This window comes from Chionomys nivalis, chromosome 9 (genome assembly GCF_950005125.1).
Source record: "Chionomys nivalis chromosome 9, mChiNiv1.1, whole genome shotgun sequence".
Taxonomy (NCBI): Eukaryota; Metazoa; Chordata; class Mammalia; order Rodentia; family Cricetidae; genus Chionomys; species Chionomys nivalis.
Window position 1 is genome coordinate 13,417,426 of NC_080094.1, and position 17,936 is coordinate 13,435,361.

Sequence of the window (17,936 nt, forward strand, 5' to 3'; positions counted from 1 at the left end):
ACCCAACCTCCTGGATAGCAGAGGATGGAGACCACATGCTCAGAGCATTTGACTTGACCTGGCTCAGGTTCCGATCAGGACTTTATATGCGCGTGCGCGCGCGCGCATACACACACACACACACAGCTGTACACAGTGAGATTCCCAGTCCTTCCATCCCAAACCCTCTGCGTCATGATTTCTTAGGCAGTTACCAAGACCTTCTTAATTATGGAATTAGCTGCATTTGCGTGTTGGGCAACAACACACAACTCTCATTCCTCCTGGGATGCACTAGGAAGAGCCAGAGGAGGGATCCTGACCCAAGTAGCCTCATCCTTTCTAGTCTCCAGTGCCACCTCCAGCTCAAACTTCCATCTGCCCCAGGCACAGTCCTGATGGGAGTGAACTTAGACCCCCCAGATCTCAGCTCTAACAAGTTGTTTGACCTTCAAGCCCCATCTGTGAAATGGGTTCAGTAAGAGACCACAACTCCCAGTGGTCAGACTGAAACAGCAGATTGAGGCAGGGGGGCAGGCCTCATCTCCAAAGCATGGGTCCAGTGCAGAGCCAGTTCAAGGCAGAGCTGGCATCACCCAGGGCTGCCAAGCAGAAACCAAGAACTTTAGGATGTTACCTTGCCGCCACCTGCTGGTCACTGCCAGCCTCACAGCCACCCCTCCATTTGCCACCAGAGGAGCAGCACCTACCCAGGTAAGAGCTGATTCTCCCTACAATATACAGGCTGAGCGGGACCCTTAAGGAACCGCCCTTCATCAGGGATGTGTGACAGATGTCCACACAGCAGAGGACTTCCCGGTATTGCAGACAGCTCGTGGTCAAGCTGTGCTAGAACCAGAGCTTGCTCACCCCCTCCCTCTAGAAAGGATGCTAAGAGATACAAAAGTTACATTCCTATGCTTGGCTCTGCAGACTTTCAGAGGAACCTTCCAGAAGCAGAGACAGGAAGGGATGCAAGCAGCCTGTCAGGATGTTGATCCAGGGAGCAGCAGAGGGAACTGAACCTAGAAAGCAACAGAGAACAGCGGGGCGTATGTGCTCGTCGTGAGCATGTGGGACCCGTCACTCTAGGAAGTCCAGAAAGCAGTGTAGACACCCTCGGGCTGCGATGCAGCTTACCGACATAGCACTTTCCTGACACACATGAAGCTCCGGGTCCGGTCCCTAGGAGTGCATTAAATTGGATGTGGTGGCATATGCATATAATCTGAGCACCAGAGGATCAGAAGTCCAAGGCCATCCTCTGCTATATGGTGAGTTTCAGGCCAGCGTGGGCATAGGACCCTGTCTCAGCTCAGTCGGATTGAGAGTATGTTCTCCCAGACACTAACTCTCCCAGCTGTCCCCAGCCTGGCCCGCAGCCACAGCAGGCAAGTGTTCAGGACAGGGGAAGCCCCAGGCATCGATCCCAAAGCCAACAGGAAACCCACTGCCTAGTCAGCAGTGTGAGCACCAAGGGCAGCTGTTCTCAAAGTATGTTCTCTGATCCTGCAGCTTCAGGACCACCTGGGGGAACTTGCTAGTAATTCAAATTCTTGATCTCGATCCCAGATCTGAACCAGAAACATGGGAGGCAGGGCCCAGCAATCTGTCGCTTTGCAAAGCTCACAGTTGGTCACTGTGTTCCTCTAACTGCAAGAACCTCTAACCTAGAGGAGAGCAACCATCACCGATGGCAGCTGCCAGGAGGATATGACAGCTGCCCTCCACCAGGTGAAGAAACTGGGAACCGAAGGGGTGGCAGTGACTCACCAAGGTTACTCAGAGACTAAGTGGCAGGTGGTCTTTTGCCTCTCTCCAACACACACCGCCGCCACCACCACCACCACGGAAGTCAGTGCCACTAACATTGGGGCTCTAGGCAGGGAAAGAGGATTAGGTCCCAAAGTTTCCTCCCTGCCTCTGCCACATTTCTGCTTTCTAAACTGGAGCTTCCACCTGGTGCCTCCAAATGGCCCTGGAAGCTCGTCTGGGAAGACTGCCAAAGCCAGGTGTCCTTCTCTTGGCTTTCAGCAGCATCCCCGCCCCCTATCCCTGGCCTCCACCAGGCCCAGTCATTGCCATCCACACCCTCCAAGCAGTGGGACCTCCGGGGGATCCCCAACTGCCTAAGACCCTTGAGTTAAAATTCAGTAGGAGTCTGTGCAGGAGTCTCTCTGAGGTACTTCCTTGGTATGGTTCCTCCTTCCCCTCCTTGTCCTCCAGTCTTCCTCCCCTCCCCTCTGCTCTTACTCCATCTGCTGCTCCTCCTGGCTAGGCTCCCCCTCAGTTGGCACAGCAGGAAAAGAGAACAGGAGAGTCTATTTTTATCCTGAGATGCTGCCATGGGGCAGGAGAGGGCACCATCTGACCGGGAAGCTTCGGGGAGGTCAGAAGGCAGCGGGGGACCCAGGATCCCCCCTGGAAGTTGTTGTCCACGAAGGCTAGGTTCTGGAAAGCAGAGAGACAGATCTGGGAGCAGCTTGGAACCAAGAATCTGAGTTCATGAGCCACTGCATACCACTGTGCTACCATTGGCAGGTCACTCCCCCTCTCTGTACACATTCTCATCCCTGTAAAATGGGGAGGCACAGAGACCCTGCCTGCCCTGGAAGGCTGCGTCTGTGAACCTGAAGCCTTGCAAACTCACTCACTGCTGCATGGAAGCACACAGGCAAGCCTTGCAAACTCACCGCTGCATGGGAGCACACAGGCAAAATTCCCTGGAGGCACAGCAGTGTAGGGACACTTTTGAGCTCAGAAAATACCCTAATTCTTCCAGCCTAATAGCAAATTAAATATCTCATCGCCCATCATGTCTACCCTTAGTCTCTTTTGTACATGTCTGATGATTTTTTTAATTACATAAGCACTATATGAATCTACTGTCCTCTTGGAAATAATGAAGCCATAGAAAACCCAACACACACACAAACCTGCCCACAGACCTCATCACTCTTTTAAAAAATGAGTTCATTTGTATTATGCATACAAGTGTTTCGCCTGTGTGGTATGTATTGTGCATCACATATATTCAGTGCCCATAGATGTCAGAAGATATCAGATCCCCTGAAATTGTATGGCTGTAAGCCTCTATGTGGGTGCTGGAAACCAGACCAAGACCCTCTGCAGGAGCCGTTGCTCTTAACCACTGAGCCGTCTCTCTAGACCCGCTCTCGCAGTTTGGGTTTCCAGAGCTTCATTTGGCATCTCTGTTTTACCCACACATGCGGCGTGTCTCATTCACAGTATCGGAGCTTGCCTTCCATATCTATACAGACTGTATTCGAGCACACGGTGCAGCCCTGCTTACATACTGTCCTATAAATACTGTTTGAGGATATTGAGGGTCTGTGAGCTTTGTTTTGGTTGTTGCGGGAAATTGTTGTTCTTTAGTGTTTGGATTTTGGTTTTTTTTTTTGTTGTTGTTGTTGTTCTTGTTGTTTTTAATTTTTCAAGACAGGGTTTCTCTGTGTAGCCTGGAACTCACTCTATAGGCCAGGCTGGCCTTGAACTCAGAGATCCACCTGCCTCTGAGTTCCTAGTGCTGGGATTAAAGGCTTGGGCCACCACCCAGCTAGTGTTTGTTTTTTGAGACACTGTCAAATCCTGTAGCACAGGCTGGCCTTGAATTCACTCTGTATTCAAGACTGACCTTGAACTCCTGGCCCTCCAGCCTCCTCCTCCCCCATAGTGCTGGGATTACAGGCACATACTCTTAGGGTTTGCACATGCATGAATGCATGAACAGGTACCACAGAATGCCTGTGGAGGTCAAATGTCAACCCTCTGGATTTGGTTAGCTCCTTTTACCATGTAGTCCCCAGGGAACAAAATCAGGTAATCAGGCTTTGTTGGCAAGCGCCTTTACCAACAAAAGCCGTCTTACCTGCCTGGGTATGTGTTTTAAAAAGCCGTTTTTCTATCCATTATTCCATTACCTTTTTTTTTTTTTTTGTCCCACCTGCTAGTACTTCTGAGATCCTGTTGTATAAATACATTACAGATTTATTTAGCCAGTCCCCTGCTGGTGGGCAATCAGGTGCCTTCTAACAACACAAGCCACAGAGCCATAGACTCTGGTGTCCACTGACTCCTTACAGAGAAAGTCTGCAGAGTACATTTCTGGATCCTGCACTGCTGCAATTGTCTGTGGATATCGTTGTCATCTGCTGGCCTGTGGACCCCTGGTGCCTACGCTTTTCCTCCATCTTCAGAAGCAAGTTGAGGGATAGGATGGCAGTGGGGCAGGCTTGACAGTTAAGTGCCCTGGGCTGCGTCTTTGCCCCTCTCAAATCTCAAACGTCAGCAGTTGTTGGAGTCGGGCCCTTGTCCTTGTGCCCCAGCTCCAGAATCTCAGACCAGGTGCTTCAAGTCCACGCTGCCTGTCAGCTGTCTCTCCTGCACTGAGATGCGGCTCTCCTTGCCATCCTCCTGTGCGACAGGCTGACATCCATGCAATGTCTCCTGCACTGGAGCAGCAGTGTTGTGGCCAGGATAATAGTCCATCTCCACAGGTCCTTGCTGTCCAAGATCAGGGGATAAGGCCTGGGGAGCCAGAGTGTGCAATCCAAGATCATCCCTAGCCACAGAGCCATCCTGCCCCTGAGGAGGGGAATCCTCCTCCAAGTCCCTTCCCCTTGTGTGTGTGTGGGGGGGGGAGTATCAAAGCTGATTTCTTGGATACCTCCTGCCCCCTGCTGGACACATGAAATTTGGCAGGAAACTTCCAGAGTCAGAGCCAGTCAGTGGAAGAAGCTGCCCCTTTGGTTCCACCTACTGGCCCCTTAAGGCGGGACTCCCCTATGTTCAATGAGGAAAAAAAGCATGGGCTTTCCAGTGGTGCCCAGTTCCTCCCAGTAGGGAAGTGACTGGGTTGGAGGAAGAAATGAAGGCCGTGAGTCAGGGTTAGAAAGGGGTAAGAGTAACTGACTGTCACCTTACTGGCCCCAGGGACAGACCCTGAGCCCGTTTTCCTCTGTGTGTGGAGGGGGAGGAATATGGAGGGGTGTACACGCACATGTGGAGTGTGGTGTTGGGTGTATGTGCACACACCCATGTATGCACTAATGGATGTCACGCTCAATCTTATTTGCTGAGTTAGGGTTTCTTTCGAAACCCGGAGCGCCTCATGTCAGCTAGACTGACTGGCTAGCAGGCTCTGCATGCCCACTTCCCCTGCCAGCACTGGCCTCAAAGGCTGTTTTCACGGGTACTGGGTCCAACTTCAGGTTCCTGTCCTTGTGTAGCAAGCACTTTGCCCACTAAGCAGTAGCCTGTCTCCCTGCAACGTGAGCTTCCCTACCGGTCCACTATCTCTTCCAGCTTCTCTCCCTCCAGGATAGCTTACCTTATCATCCTCTGGTTCCTTGACTCTCTTTTCTAGAAAGAAAAAGAATAGGTGGGGCATTGGGAGGGCAGGTTGGCATCAAGCACTGGCTGGTTCTGCAGGGCTGAGTCCTCCCTCTCTCCCTCCCTCTCTTTCCCCACCTGGGCACTCACTGATACAGAAAGACATCACGACGAAGATGGTGATGAGGATGGCCATCACGATGGGAATGACCAGAAGGGCTCGCATCCGGGGCTGCAAACCTGGAGAGAAAGACCTGAGTGGTGCCACTGGCCAGTGCGCCCACTCCTCGTCCAAAGAAGCCACATCCTCTAGCGTCCGGACCTCCTGAAGTCAGAGCTTTCCCGCACTCGCGTTGTGGATGATGTTGCCATTAGGGGACCTTTTCAAATGCTTTGCGGTACTTGTCGATGTTTATGAATTGAGAGATTCATATTTTAGGGGGGGATAATGTATGTGGGTCTGAGATATGTGCAGGTGTGTGCATCTGTGAACACATTTAGAGGCCAGAGGAGGATGCAGGTGTCCTGGTCTGTCACATGTCACCTTCTGCTACTGAGACAGAGTCTCTCACTGAGCCTGGAGCTAGTCTGGCAACCAACAAGTTACTTTTGTTACTGAGAAGTAATTCTCCTTCTCAGTCCCGTCCCCTCCATAGCACTGGGGTCAGAGCTCATGCTTGCACAATAAACATACTTACTTCTAAGTCATCACTCTTGAGCTTGGGAGATTCCAGGTGGGAGGACCAGGCCCCAGTGAGCCAACTTCCTACCTGGTACCAGCTGCGTTCGGAAGGGAAAGCCCAACTGCCTGCCTGTTTCTCACACCCCTTGCTCTGTTCCCTATGCTGCGGCTGTTCAACTCTAGCGTCTACATTGTTAACATCTACTAGGGAAGTGTGCAGGAGAGAGGTACTGTATCTCTTGTGTCTACATTGCAACAAATTCAAAGCAACAAATAAAAAGACCCAAAGGCAGGTGGCCTCAGAGGCAAGGGGTGGCAACCACTTCCCCCACAAAAATTAGGGAGACACAAAAAAAATTTAATCATCAGCCGGGCGGTGGTGGCGCACGCCTTTAATCCCAGCACTCGGGAGGCAGAGGCAGGCGGATCTCTGTGAGTTCGAGACCAGCCTGGTCTACAAGAGCTAGTTCCAGGATAGGCTCCAAAACCACAGAGAAACCCTGTCTCGAAAAACCAAAAAAAAAAAAAAAAGAAAAAAAAAAATTTAATCATCAAGGTTAGGTCCTCTTTGAGACAGGGTCTCACTAAATGGCTCAGGCCGGCCTTAAACTTGGTGTTCTCATTCATTCATCATGCCTCTGAGTGCTGGGACTTCAGGCCTGTATCACCACACCCACCTGTTATGTAGGGAGGCAAACACCAGTAGAACAAACATTGGCTCATAGGTGGCTACCTGGCTTTTAAATAAACTCATATTGGAGCTGGGTGGTGGTGGCGGCACACGCCTTTAATCCCAGCACTTGGGAGGCAGAGGCAGGCAGATCTCTGTGAGTTTGAGACCAACCTGGTCTACAAAGCTAGTCCAGGAGAGCTGTTACACAGAGAAACCCTGTCTCGAAAAGCCAATAATAATAATAATAATAATAATAATAATAATAATAAACAACTTGTATTGGAACCAGGGCCAAAATTAGGATAATGTAGGCAGGGTCATGTTAAGGCAGCTCCTACTTGATTTTAAAATCTGCTCTTTTGTTCATCATAGGTTTCCTGTTTTTACATTTGTTTTTGTTTTTTCTAGTATATCAAAGTGGTTTTTCTCTCTTGCTTGCTGTCTTTTTACAATAGTTTGTTACATGTTACATGTTACATGTGAGCTCAAGTGCTTTTCTCACTCCTTTCCAGGAGAACAAAGTCAATCTTGAGAAAAAGCAAAGGGACTGTATTTTTATTTTCCTTTTCTTTTTGGCACTGGGGATCTAATTTAGGATCTCACACATGCTAGACTAGTGTGGGGGTCTAACCCAGGACCTCACACATGCTAGACTAGTGTGGAGGTCTAACCCAGGATTACGCACAGGCTAGACTAGCGCGGGGGGTCTAACCCCATGCTAGACTAGTGTGGGAACCTGGGTTGTCAGGATTGCACAGCAGGAACTTAGCTTCCTGAGCCATCTCAGTAGCGCTCTTTCCACTTTCTATGTCGAGACAGTGCCGTCCCAAGCTGCCCAGGCTAGACTTGAACTGGCAAAGTTCTTGTCTCACTTTCCTGAGGCACTGTGTTGACAGGCCCGCTCACCAGCCCTGACGCTCTTGCCCCTCTCTTTCCTCACTGACGCAGTGACAGCCTCGTTTCTGTTGTCTGCATTTGTGATCCAGATGGAGCGTCTCAGCCTAGCACCCAAACCGAGTCTAACAGGCAACAAGTGCATGGCAGCAGAACAGCGCTCACTGTTTCCAAGTGGCAAAATTCCACACCAGGCACTCACACCACGTGAGTAAGGGAGGGGCTGCTGTCAACCCATTTCACAGCAGAAGACACTGAGGCTCACACAGGGAATGTGACGCCTCATCCAGCTCCCAAGACCGAAGCTGAAGTACTATTCTCCAAACTGCCTCTCATTCTCACGCCTACCCCAGTGTTCCTATGATCTCCCCCTTCAGTCCGCCCTTCCCAGTCTCCCCTGGACTCACCACAGACAACATCAGTCTGATTCGTCCCTTCCTGTATAACCGTCATCTTTTCGGCCTCACAGCTGCACAAAGACACAAATGTACACATGTATGTGCATGCACACACGCAGGCAGGGAGGGAGGGTGGGAGAGAGTGGGAAGGAGAGACACAGAGAGACAGTGTGAGACAGAGAGAGAACAGCGCTCTCCAACTATAGGACTTCCAAGTCCAGGGGAGTCGGCCACGTTCACTGAGCATGTGACTTACGCTACAGCATCCTGAGTTGGTCCTTAAGGGAAGGATGGGAACACACAAGTGGAAGGGAAGGTTACTGCCCACATCGAAGGAGGGATAACCAAGAGTGTGGATGATGAGGGTCAAGCTTTGTGGTAAGGGCTAAAACTGAGAGGGCCTTGTTCCAAGGCAGGACCCTCAAGGCAGGAATGGGAGGAGATGATTGGCCTACAGTGGGGCTTCTCAATCTCGGCACCTGAAGGTGTTTTGCACTGGAAAATGTTCCAAGCTTTCTAGAATATTTAAAAGTGCCTCTGTCTCCACTAGCTAAATGCCAGGAACAGCCCCCTAACCAATGATGGCATCTGAAAGATGGACCAGATACAGCCAATGACCCACAGAGAACAAAACTGGTCCCTGTTCAGAAGCTCTGGTTTAAGTGCCTTCGGGGAAGATTTCACTATGAAGGCACTGAAGAAAGTGAAAGTTAGAGCCGGCTCGGCAGGACTAGTGTGTCAGGAGGGAGTCAAGTGGGGGGCACTGTGATGGCGTGCTCCAGGCAGGACAGTTCCAGGCAGCTCAAGAATGTCCTTGGCCCCCAGGCAGATGACCTAACTATAAAGAACTGCTCTCAGACCAGGCACGAAGGTGTTGCAGAAAAACTGCCCCCAGACCAGGCATGAAGGAGGTGTTGCAGAGAAACTGCCCCCAGACCAGGCATGAAGGAGGTGTTGCAGAGAAACTGCCCCCAGGCCACTCGTGGAGGAGACTTTGCAGAGGAACTGCCCCCAGGCCATAGAGGAGGCTTGCAGGAGACCGGCCAGCCAGGAGTGGAACAGGAATGGAGATGTGAGATATGGGATGGGTATTCCTGGGAGAAGTGGGCAGAAAGGGACTTGGCAAAGGAAAAGCCAGAGCAGTGGAAGGGGAACTTCAGAGAAAGCGCGTGCTTTAGCTGTGTGAGAAAAACACTCAGCGCCTTCATCTGAAGCCTCCAGAGAGGAGGGGCATTCCAGCTCCAGATAGGAAGCTGAGGGTCCCACACATGCTGAGGCAGATTAGGGGATCCCCAGAGGAAGATCAGAAGGGCCCCAAAAGGTACAAAGTTGAAACAACACACACCAGCTAAGTGGGGCAGTGTGGTGGGGGCACATGGGACTCTGATACAGGAACCTATGATCAGCCAATACCCACCAGTGGACGCTGATAAGTGCCTGCTTGCAGATGGCACCATTCCAAATGCAGGAGAGACAGAGCGGGGCCGGAGGGGGGCTACAACTCTCTATTTATGAAGTTGTTAGGGGCTGGGCGGTGGTGGCGCACGCCTTTAATCCCAGCACTCGGGAGGCAGAGGCAGGCAGATCTCTGTGAGTTTGAGGTCAGCCTGGTCTACGAAGCAAGTTCCAGGACAGCCAGAGCTATTACACAGAGAAACCCTGTCTCAAAAAAGAAAAGAAAAGAAAAAGAAAAAGTTTGTTAGCCTTGGGGATCTGTAAACTAAGTATAGACGGCCAACCACAACTTGCATAAGAGGTCACGGGGGAGCAAATGTGTCCGGTGCTTCCTTGTTTACTAGTGGACTGAGGGAACAGCCTGCAGGAGGCGTCTGCCCGGTTAAAAAGATAATGGGGCATGTAGTTAAAGGTTTTACCAGGCAGGAGACTTTGAAGCAAAAGAATAAACTGTGCTCAGGGGTGCGAATGCAGGGTGCAAGGTGTGAAGGAAGACTTAGGGGACCGCACCTAGACCCCAGTCCGACACCAAAGTGTCAAGGCTTCCTCCCAGAGGCAGCGGGGAGCCATGGAGTTCTTTAAATCATGAAGCACACTGATCCAAAGGGGCTACAGACGCTCACAATGACAATATGATGCAGAATCAACCAAGGGGGCACCAGAGGCAGGGAGCCTGTGAGGGGATGACGCCATCACCACACCACAGTGATGAGGCCCAAGTTGACCGCACTAGAGGAAAAGGAGGTGGACTCCCAAGATGCCCATACCAGACATATGAACCTGACTGAAGTGGAGGGGAAGCAAGGGTGGCCAGAATCTGCCTCTCACTTGGGGCTTAGCTAGGGGCCCACTCTGGATATACAGAGTCAGAGGTGTTGGTGAAGCATCACATTCAGGAATGGGACTTGATCATCTGGGGCTCAAACGACAGATCCAGGGGGAGATGGAACCACTGATGTAGCTAAGAGAAGCACAGGAGAGCCGGGAAAAGTGACTGGGGAGAAGAGAACCCAGACAAAGCAACAGAGAAGCAATGAAGACTCAAGAAGGGCTGGGGAGATAGATGACTCAGTGAGGAAAGTACTTGCCCTGTGAACAAGAGTTTGATCCTGAGAGCCCACATTTAAAAAAAAAAATTCCAGACTTGGTGGCATGTGGTTGTAATCCCAGTGCTGGGGAGAAGACAGAGGGTCCCTGGGACTCTGGTCAGGCAGCCTAGTCTACTTGGCAAGTTCCAGGCCAGTGAGAGACTGTCTCAAAACAAAAGAAAAAGGTGGCCCCGGGCGGTGGTGGCGCACGCCTTTAATCCCAGCACTTGGGAGGCAGAGGCAGGCGGATCTCTGTGAGTTCGAGACCAGCCTGGTCTACAAGAGCTAGTTCCAGGACAGCCTCCAAAACCACAGAGAAACCCTGTCTCGAAAAAAAAAAAAAAAAAGAAAAGAAAAGAAAAAGGTGAACAATGCCTGAGGAACAATACCCCAGGTTGATAAGTATCACACACGTGCACACATGTGCACACACACATGTGCACACGTAAATATGCATACATATATATGCACACACAGGAGCGTATACACATACATGCATGCACACACAGACATGCACACACACCACGAAATCGGAAGAACTGGCAAGGAACAGAAGAGGAGAGAAGGGGATGTCATGGTGCCTCAAAAGGAGAGACTTCAAGAAGTTAGAGAACTCAAGAGATTCTATTAACCAATCAGAGCAGGCAAGGAAAAGAAAAATGCAGGAAGTATCCCTTAGACCAGCCACGAGGTCACTTTCACAAGTGAGTGTGGCCATGGGGGAGGGGACTGAAGGGCAGGCGGACCCACACTACTTTTGGTTAAGGAGAGGCAACTCTTATACCTTGTCCAAGGATGACACTTTTCAGAAGTTGATGACACACTGGAGAAGAAGCCAGCTGGGCAGAGTTCACACACAGTGTCAGCTGTCCCTGTGGCTGGGAGCATGTGGGGAGGATGGATCAATAATCTCAATGGGTCCACAGGATCTGAGTCCCAAGGGAGCCAGCAGACAGGCAGGCCAGGAAAGAACACCTGCCTTCAGCTCCTTGCCCCATGGCAGTGGTGGCACCCCCCCCCCAAGGCTGCAATCCAGCAGGGGTCTCCTCCCCCTGCAAGGCTGCAATCCAGCAGGGGTCTCCTCCCCCTTCCCCAGGAAGTTGCCCATAGCCAAGACCAGAACACAAAAGATCCCATTTCCTGTTAATGAGAGGGAAGATGCCAGTAGGGGGTGGGGTGGGGTGGGGAGTCTCTACCCCCTCAGTCTCTGAGGACCAAAGGCTGACTGCTGAGCCCCCAGTTCTTCCCTCCCACCCACAGAGCTGTTTCCCTAGGCAGGCCACTTACCCATCTGCTTAACTCCAAAGCCGGGGCCACAGGATGTGTGCGACACACATCTCACGCACTCCTTGCTGGTGCAGTGTTGACCTTCCTTACAGGCACAAATGGTGTCTGTATCTGAGGTGCCCTCCTTCTCAACCTGGAGCCCATCATCTGAGCAGAGATGAGAAGGAAGAATGGGAACCCCGCCCTGACAGCACCAAGAACCCCACTTCTCACAACATCTCCTGTTTTCTTACACCCTCTTTCTACCACGGACTGTGATCACCTAACTTATTCAACAGCCCAAACTCAACCCAGACTTCCACCGGTGGGCACAGACCCAGGCTACTGAAGTCATAGGGATGCCACTGTTAGGAATATTAAGCCAGTTCTCAAGTGCACCTCCCCAAGCAGCCCCACGCACTAGGTTCACAGTGTGTATGCTGGTAACACCGTGTCTCTTTGTTCCACTTGTCCATGAATTCGCCTGAGCCACATGAGAGGCACTGGGTCTTGACGAGAGCTGAGCAGTGTTCCTCCAGTCTCTTTCCTGAAAAAAAAGGGGGGTGGGAGGAAATGAGGCAGCTCAGGCCAGTCCTGTGAATCAGACCCTGTCACTAACCAGGGGGAAGGGAGCTTGGGAATGGGCATCTCAGACCCTACATGAGTAGGGAAAATGGAAGACCCAGTGCAGCCTGGGGCATTCTGGCATCAAGGAAGGGGCAGAGGGCACGAGTCGTTTTTAGGCTTGAGTTCACAGGTCATACATGGTATCAGCATCTGCCAGCAAACTGAGAGGGAAGGGTCTCAGGATGGGGCTGGAGAGGCTGTCATCTCACCTGGCGGGCACAAGTCACAGCACTGGCCATTGAAGAGGTACTGTTTGTCACCACATGCAGCACACTGTCCTAGATGGACCTGAAAACAGAAGTGTGTAACTGGAAGGGATCTTTGACAGGCATGCTGAAAGTTAGCCAAGGCACAGACTGCAGTAGATGTGGAAATTCAAAGTAGAAAAGAAAGCTCCACACCATCTGAGGTCAGAAGGATAGGAATCAGTCTACGAAGGGCAACACTGAGCAGCAACGGGGCTGAGACCCTGTACACTGTGCAGGCAGGTACCCTCAGAGGTCAGAAGAGCGAATCAGATACTCTCTGGAGTTAGACTTGCAGGGGGCTGTGAACTGCCCAGCGTGGGTGCTAATTTAAACTTCTCTTTAACTGTAAATCTACTGTTGCCTTGAGAGAACAGCCAGTATCACTTCCTATAAATTAAAAGAAACCCTAAAAATACACGCCACAGACTCTCTGCAAGGACCACACACGCTCTTAACTGCTGAGCCATCCCTCCAGCCTGCATGTGTGCTCCTTAAAGTCAGGCTAGATTTTAGGGTCCCACAGGGACAGAATTCAAAGCTCTCAGCATGTCCCCTCTCCACTGACTGTTTCAATCTCACCGTTTCTGGGGTGACTGGGTACCACCCATGCTATGAACCACGTCTTGCTAATTTAAACTTCTCTTTAACTGTAAATCTACTGTTGCCTTGAGAGAACAGCCAGTATCACTTCCTATAAATTAAAAGAAACCCTAAAAATACACGCCACAGACTCTCAACAAGATTAGTAAACCTCAGCTCCTAGCTGTACTCGCCTAGAGCCCTCTCTCTGGGCCTGTCTTGATTCTAGTTTTAAAAGGAGGATTAGCAAAGGCATTAACTAGCCAGGTGTGTCGGTGCAGGCGTTAAACTCAGGCAGAGGCGGGCGGATCTCTGTGAGTTTAAGGCCAGCCTAGTCTACAAAGCACAGTCAAGGATACACAGAGAAACCCTGTCTCAAAAACAAACAAAAAACAAAACAGAAAAGAAAGGAGGGAAGGAGGGAAGGAGGGAAGGAGGGAAGGAAGGAAGGAAGGAAGGAAGGAAGGAAGGAAGGAAGGAAGGAAGGAAGGAAGGGTACTTATGACCTGAGTTCAATCCCTAAAAACCACATAGTAGGAAAGACTGGCTCCTATAAGTTGTCCTCTGACCTTCACACATACCCTGTGGTACTCAAGGACACATGCATACATACATACATACATACATACATACATACATACATACATACATATGTGTAATTAAAATTAATTTTTTCAAAGTGTGAGAGTTTTTAAAAGAACTGTACAGTGAGGCTGTGTTTCGGTGTGTGCACACACGGTGCCCTGTTTGTGACTTGACGCAAGTGTGTGGAGGTCAGGGTACAATGTTGGTGTCAATCCTCACCTTCCACCTGTTTAAAACAGGGTCTCTTTGCTGTTCTCAGCGGCATATGCCCAGCTAGCTGGCCTGGGAACTTCAGGGGACTCTGCTGCTTCGCTGTAGGAGCATTAGGACTGCAGGCTTCTCCCGCACACACCTCACATGGGTTCCAGGGATGAACTCAGGTCGGCGGGTTGCCATGGCAACTGCTTCAGCCACTGAGCTTTCTCCCTGGACTGGTACTTGGGAACTTATGTGAGTTTTTTTGGTTTTTTTTTTTTAAGATTTTAAATTTTTTTTAGATTTATTTATTTTATGTGTATGAGTGTTTAGCCTGCACTGGTGTGTGCCTGGTGCCCTTAGAGACCAGAAGAGGACACTGGATCCCCTGGAACTGGTGCCAAGAACGGTTGTGAGCCACCCTATAGGTGCTGGAGAACTGAACCTGGGTCCTGTGCAGGAGCAACAAGTGCTCTAACCATCTCTCTAACCAAAAGGTTTGTTTTATTTTGATTATAGGTAGATATGTATGTCTATATCTGATTCTGTGCATGTGTGCGGGCAGGTACCCTCAGTGTTCAGTAGAGCGAATCCGAAACTCCTTGGAGCCAGAGTTGCAGTTTCCAGTGTGGGAGCTGGAAACCTAACCCCAGCCCTCCACCAGGGCCGCACATGCTCCTAACTGCTGAGCCAGCCCTCCAGCCCTCATGTGCATTCCTTAAAGTCAGGCTACACTTTACAAACAACCATGGACAGGGTTGCAGGGCACCCACCTTTGAGGATGAGAGGAATCATTCTGCAACATAAACCAAGTGTCCTGCTTGTCTGAGGCTGTGTTTTCTCATCATTAAAGATTGGTTTTTATTATTTTATTCATGTGCCAGCCCAGGGCGGGTGCTAAGAACTGAACTTGGCAGCATGTGCTCTGACCTGCTAAGCTATCTCTCTAGCCCTGTTTCATCATCTTTAAAATGGAATCACATCCCCTGCCCTGGAGGTTGGGTGGAGAATGTGATGGCCCGGCAGTCCACCGTGGTCACAAAATAGCTTTAATCGGCACACACAGATGAGCGTCTGTCTGGGTGCCCTGCACCCTGGCAACTGACTGACTGTCCAGGAGTCAGCTGATGGGTGGCTCTCATTCAACCTGGGTATCTGAGCAAATCGCGTAATGAAATGCAGTTGAAAGCCCCTCCAGCCACATTGCATCCCCAGGCAGCACCTCAGCAGAATTCCCACCCTACTTCCAGAGAAGAGAAAGTCCTTGATGGCGCTTTCGAGCAAGTGAAAGAGACAACTTTCCTCTGACGCGCCAACCCCAGTTTCTAGTCTCCCCCAAAGTTCTCAGGGCCACAGCTTGGGGCCCCTCGCCCTGTGAGTGTCAAGGTCAAAAGTCAGGCAGATATGGATTCGTATCCATGTCGAGAGACTTTGGACGAACCTCTTCCCCTTCCCGAGCCTCATTTTGGTCATCTGGGTAACAGGAGTAGGGAGAAGTCAAACAGAGGCCATATGCAATCTTCTCTCCCAGCCCCGTGCATAGAAAGACCTCGCTAAATAGCACTTGCTATTTCTGCCAGGGCCCGGCTCCTACCTGGAGCCCAGATTGTGGCTCACAAGGGCAGATTTTTGCCTTGGGTGGTCCAGGATACCCTTCATCACATCTTGGTTTCTTCTCCATTCCTCCCAAAAGACCCTCATCCTCTTCTCACCCACTCTACCCTCCTCCTGCATCCGGTCTCCCTAGCAGCCATTGGTTCCCACCATCCTGACGCAGCGACCCGCTAATACAGTTCCTCATGCTGTGGTGGCCCTTAACCATAAAGTTATTTTCGTTGCTACTTCATAAGTATAATTTTGCTACTGTTATGAATTACACTACTGTTATATAGTGTAAATATCTGTTTTCCAATGGTCTTAGGCAACCCCTGTGAAAGGGCTGTTTGATCCCCCCAAAAGGGTCGAGACCCACAGGTTGAGAACCAGTGGCTTAGCGTGCAATAAAAGCTTATAAGGAAGCTTCTTCATTTCCTCTCTTCTTCTGCTGCTGACCCCAACAGTTATCCTTGCCCAGGCCACTTGTCAGAATCTACAGCCCTCTGCTGGGGACGTACGTAGCTCAGTTCCTACAATGTCTGCCCTAGTATGCATGAAGCCCTAGGTTTCATTCTAAGAACCACATAAAACTGACCGTGGCGATGCATGGGCAGGAGAGATGGCTCAGCGATTAAAGTACTTGCAACATAAGTGTGTGGACCATTGTTCAGATCTCCAGAAACACATGGAAATGCCAGGCATTTGTAGTGGCTGCCCTGTCATTCCAGCCTCACAAAGCAAAGATGGGGGATTCCCAAAGCAAGCTGGCTGGTGAGACTTGTCATGTGGGGAGCTCTGGATTTGATTGAGACCCTGCCTCAATGAGTAAGGTGTCCGAGAATGACTCATGATATCAGCTTCATGCCTCACGTGCAAGAACACACACATATCTGGGAATTGTATACATACATACAAACCACATACACACACAATGCAGGGGAAAAAAGAAAGAAATTAAAAGTTATCCTCAACCACACAGCAAGTTTGAAGCCAACCTGTTAACTGAGATTCTCTCTCAACTCATGATTGATAGTATGTGCTTAGGGCACTAAGGGTTCCAGTTGCAGAAAGCCAGGCCTGTAACATGACACCTGCCCACGTGGGCACTTCGAAGTCAGCTGAAACACCTAAGTCCCTGTCTCCAACCAAAAAGACTCTACCGGTGCTTGAAAACATGGGGAGCCCAGCCAGAGGGGCGGGGCTGAGACTCAGGTGGTCAGGGGATTCCCAGTCTCCAGAATGAGGAACTGCAGATATACATTTAAACCAAAAGTGAATCAAGCTCTGGCTTCTGAAAATCCCGGCGATGTGCTTGACTGGGTCTGAGCCATTCTGGTGCCCGGAGAAACCGAGGCTGGTCTCTTCATCCTGTCTTGGGTTCCACTGCTATTCCCCTGTTCTGGGTATCTCCTATGCCATCTTAAGTTCAAGAGGCAATGGCACCAATTTGGGGATTCCTCCTGGATTAGCTTGGCTATGGTAGGACATGGTGGTTGTTAAATCGCCTCTTACCAAGAAAATACCCAGGGTCTTGTTCCCGCAAGATGCCCTGGAAGTAAAAGGGTTCAACTAGCTGGGAGAAGATAACCACTGTGGCAGGCATCTGTCCACAAAGGGTCACTTTTGACAGGAAACAAGCCAGACCCGCCCCTTCCCCTAGCCAGGCTATCTTCCTGTGCACTCCAAACCCTTTCCAGTCTCTGTGGCCAGCTCCTGAGCCCAGACTTGGATTGGATAAAGTTGTCCAGGCACCGCTGTGTAAGCATGCCCTCCCTAAGCTCCCCCTGTGGACTATGCGGAACAGAACCCCAACCTTCTGGGAGGGGAAAGGGGCAGCCCACCTTATTTTACAGTCAAGACCAGAGATCTTGACTACTCGCCCCTCCCCGCCTTTCCCCCCAAACCAGCTAGGAAGATCTTCTTCCCCAAGTCCATCGCCCACTCTCAAATCCCTTGGGGTCGGGACAGAAGCCACTCACCGCTGTCAACAAGCAGCCCCAAAGCACGCACTGCCAAGGCAAAGACACCATAGCGGGTTCGAGCGGCCAGATCACAGAGCTTAGGGTGGTTCCTCCTAGTAACTCCGAAGTCTCGGCCAGGGGCTCCGCCCAGGAAGGGGGCGGGGTCTTCGTGCACCAATCGCGGAGGGCCTCTGGCTAGTCGCAGAACAGGGATTTCCCCCGGACCTTCCCAAGAGTCTGATTCCCCCGGGAGTTTAAGGGACGCAACAGCACCTAAGCAGCAGGAGGAAGCGTGGTCCCAAGGGTACCCCTTTCTCCACAACCCGGGACCCCAAGAGCCACCTATAGGAGAGCTAGG

At 50.9% G+C, this 17,936-nt stretch overlaps 1 protein-coding gene across 2 annotated transcripts; it reads right to left on the bottom strand.

The window, feature by feature from the left end:
• Positions 1 to 3,985: 3,985 nt before the first annotated feature.
• Positions 3,986 to 17,711, bottom strand: Cd40 (CD40 molecule). 2 transcript variants are annotated; one of them, XM_057781232.1, is made up of 9 exons: positions 17,597 to 17,711; positions 12,624 to 12,702; positions 12,209 to 12,334; positions 11,809 to 11,955; positions 11,306 to 11,399; positions 7,988 to 8,049; positions 5,482 to 5,571; positions 5,330 to 5,361; positions 3,986 to 4,503 (listed from the first exon to the last, which is right to left on the bottom strand). In XM_057781232.1, exons 1-9 carry the CDS (start codon positions 17,645 to 17,647, stop codon positions 4,336 to 4,338), a joined length of 849 nt encoding a protein of 282 aa, XP_057637215.1. In that variant the 5' UTR covers positions 17,648 to 17,711; the 3' UTR covers positions 3,986 to 4,335. The 2 variants fall into 2 exon arrangements, with proteins under 2 accessions (XP_057637215.1, XP_057637214.1); XM_057781231.1 differs by having other exon boundaries at positions 3,986 to 4,527.
• Positions 17,712 to 17,936: the final 225 nt, after the last annotated feature.

What these genes read in the sequence shown, in the direction of transcription:
- Cd40 (XM_057781231.1), bottom strand. Translation starts at nt 17,647, where the DNA reads ATGGTGTCTTTGCCTTGGCAGTGCGTGCTTTGGGGCTGCTTGTTGACA. An exon ending in TCAGACTGATGTTGTCTGTG is followed by an intron (nt 5,572 to 7,987) that starts GTGAGTCCAGGG and finishes CTTTCTCTCCAG; the next exon opens with GTTTGCAGCCCCGGATGCGA. An exon ending in AGGAACCAGAGGATGATAAG is followed by an intron (nt 4,528 to 5,329) that starts GTAAGCTATCCT and finishes CTGGCTCCCCAG; the next exon opens with GCCTTATCCCCTGATCTTGG.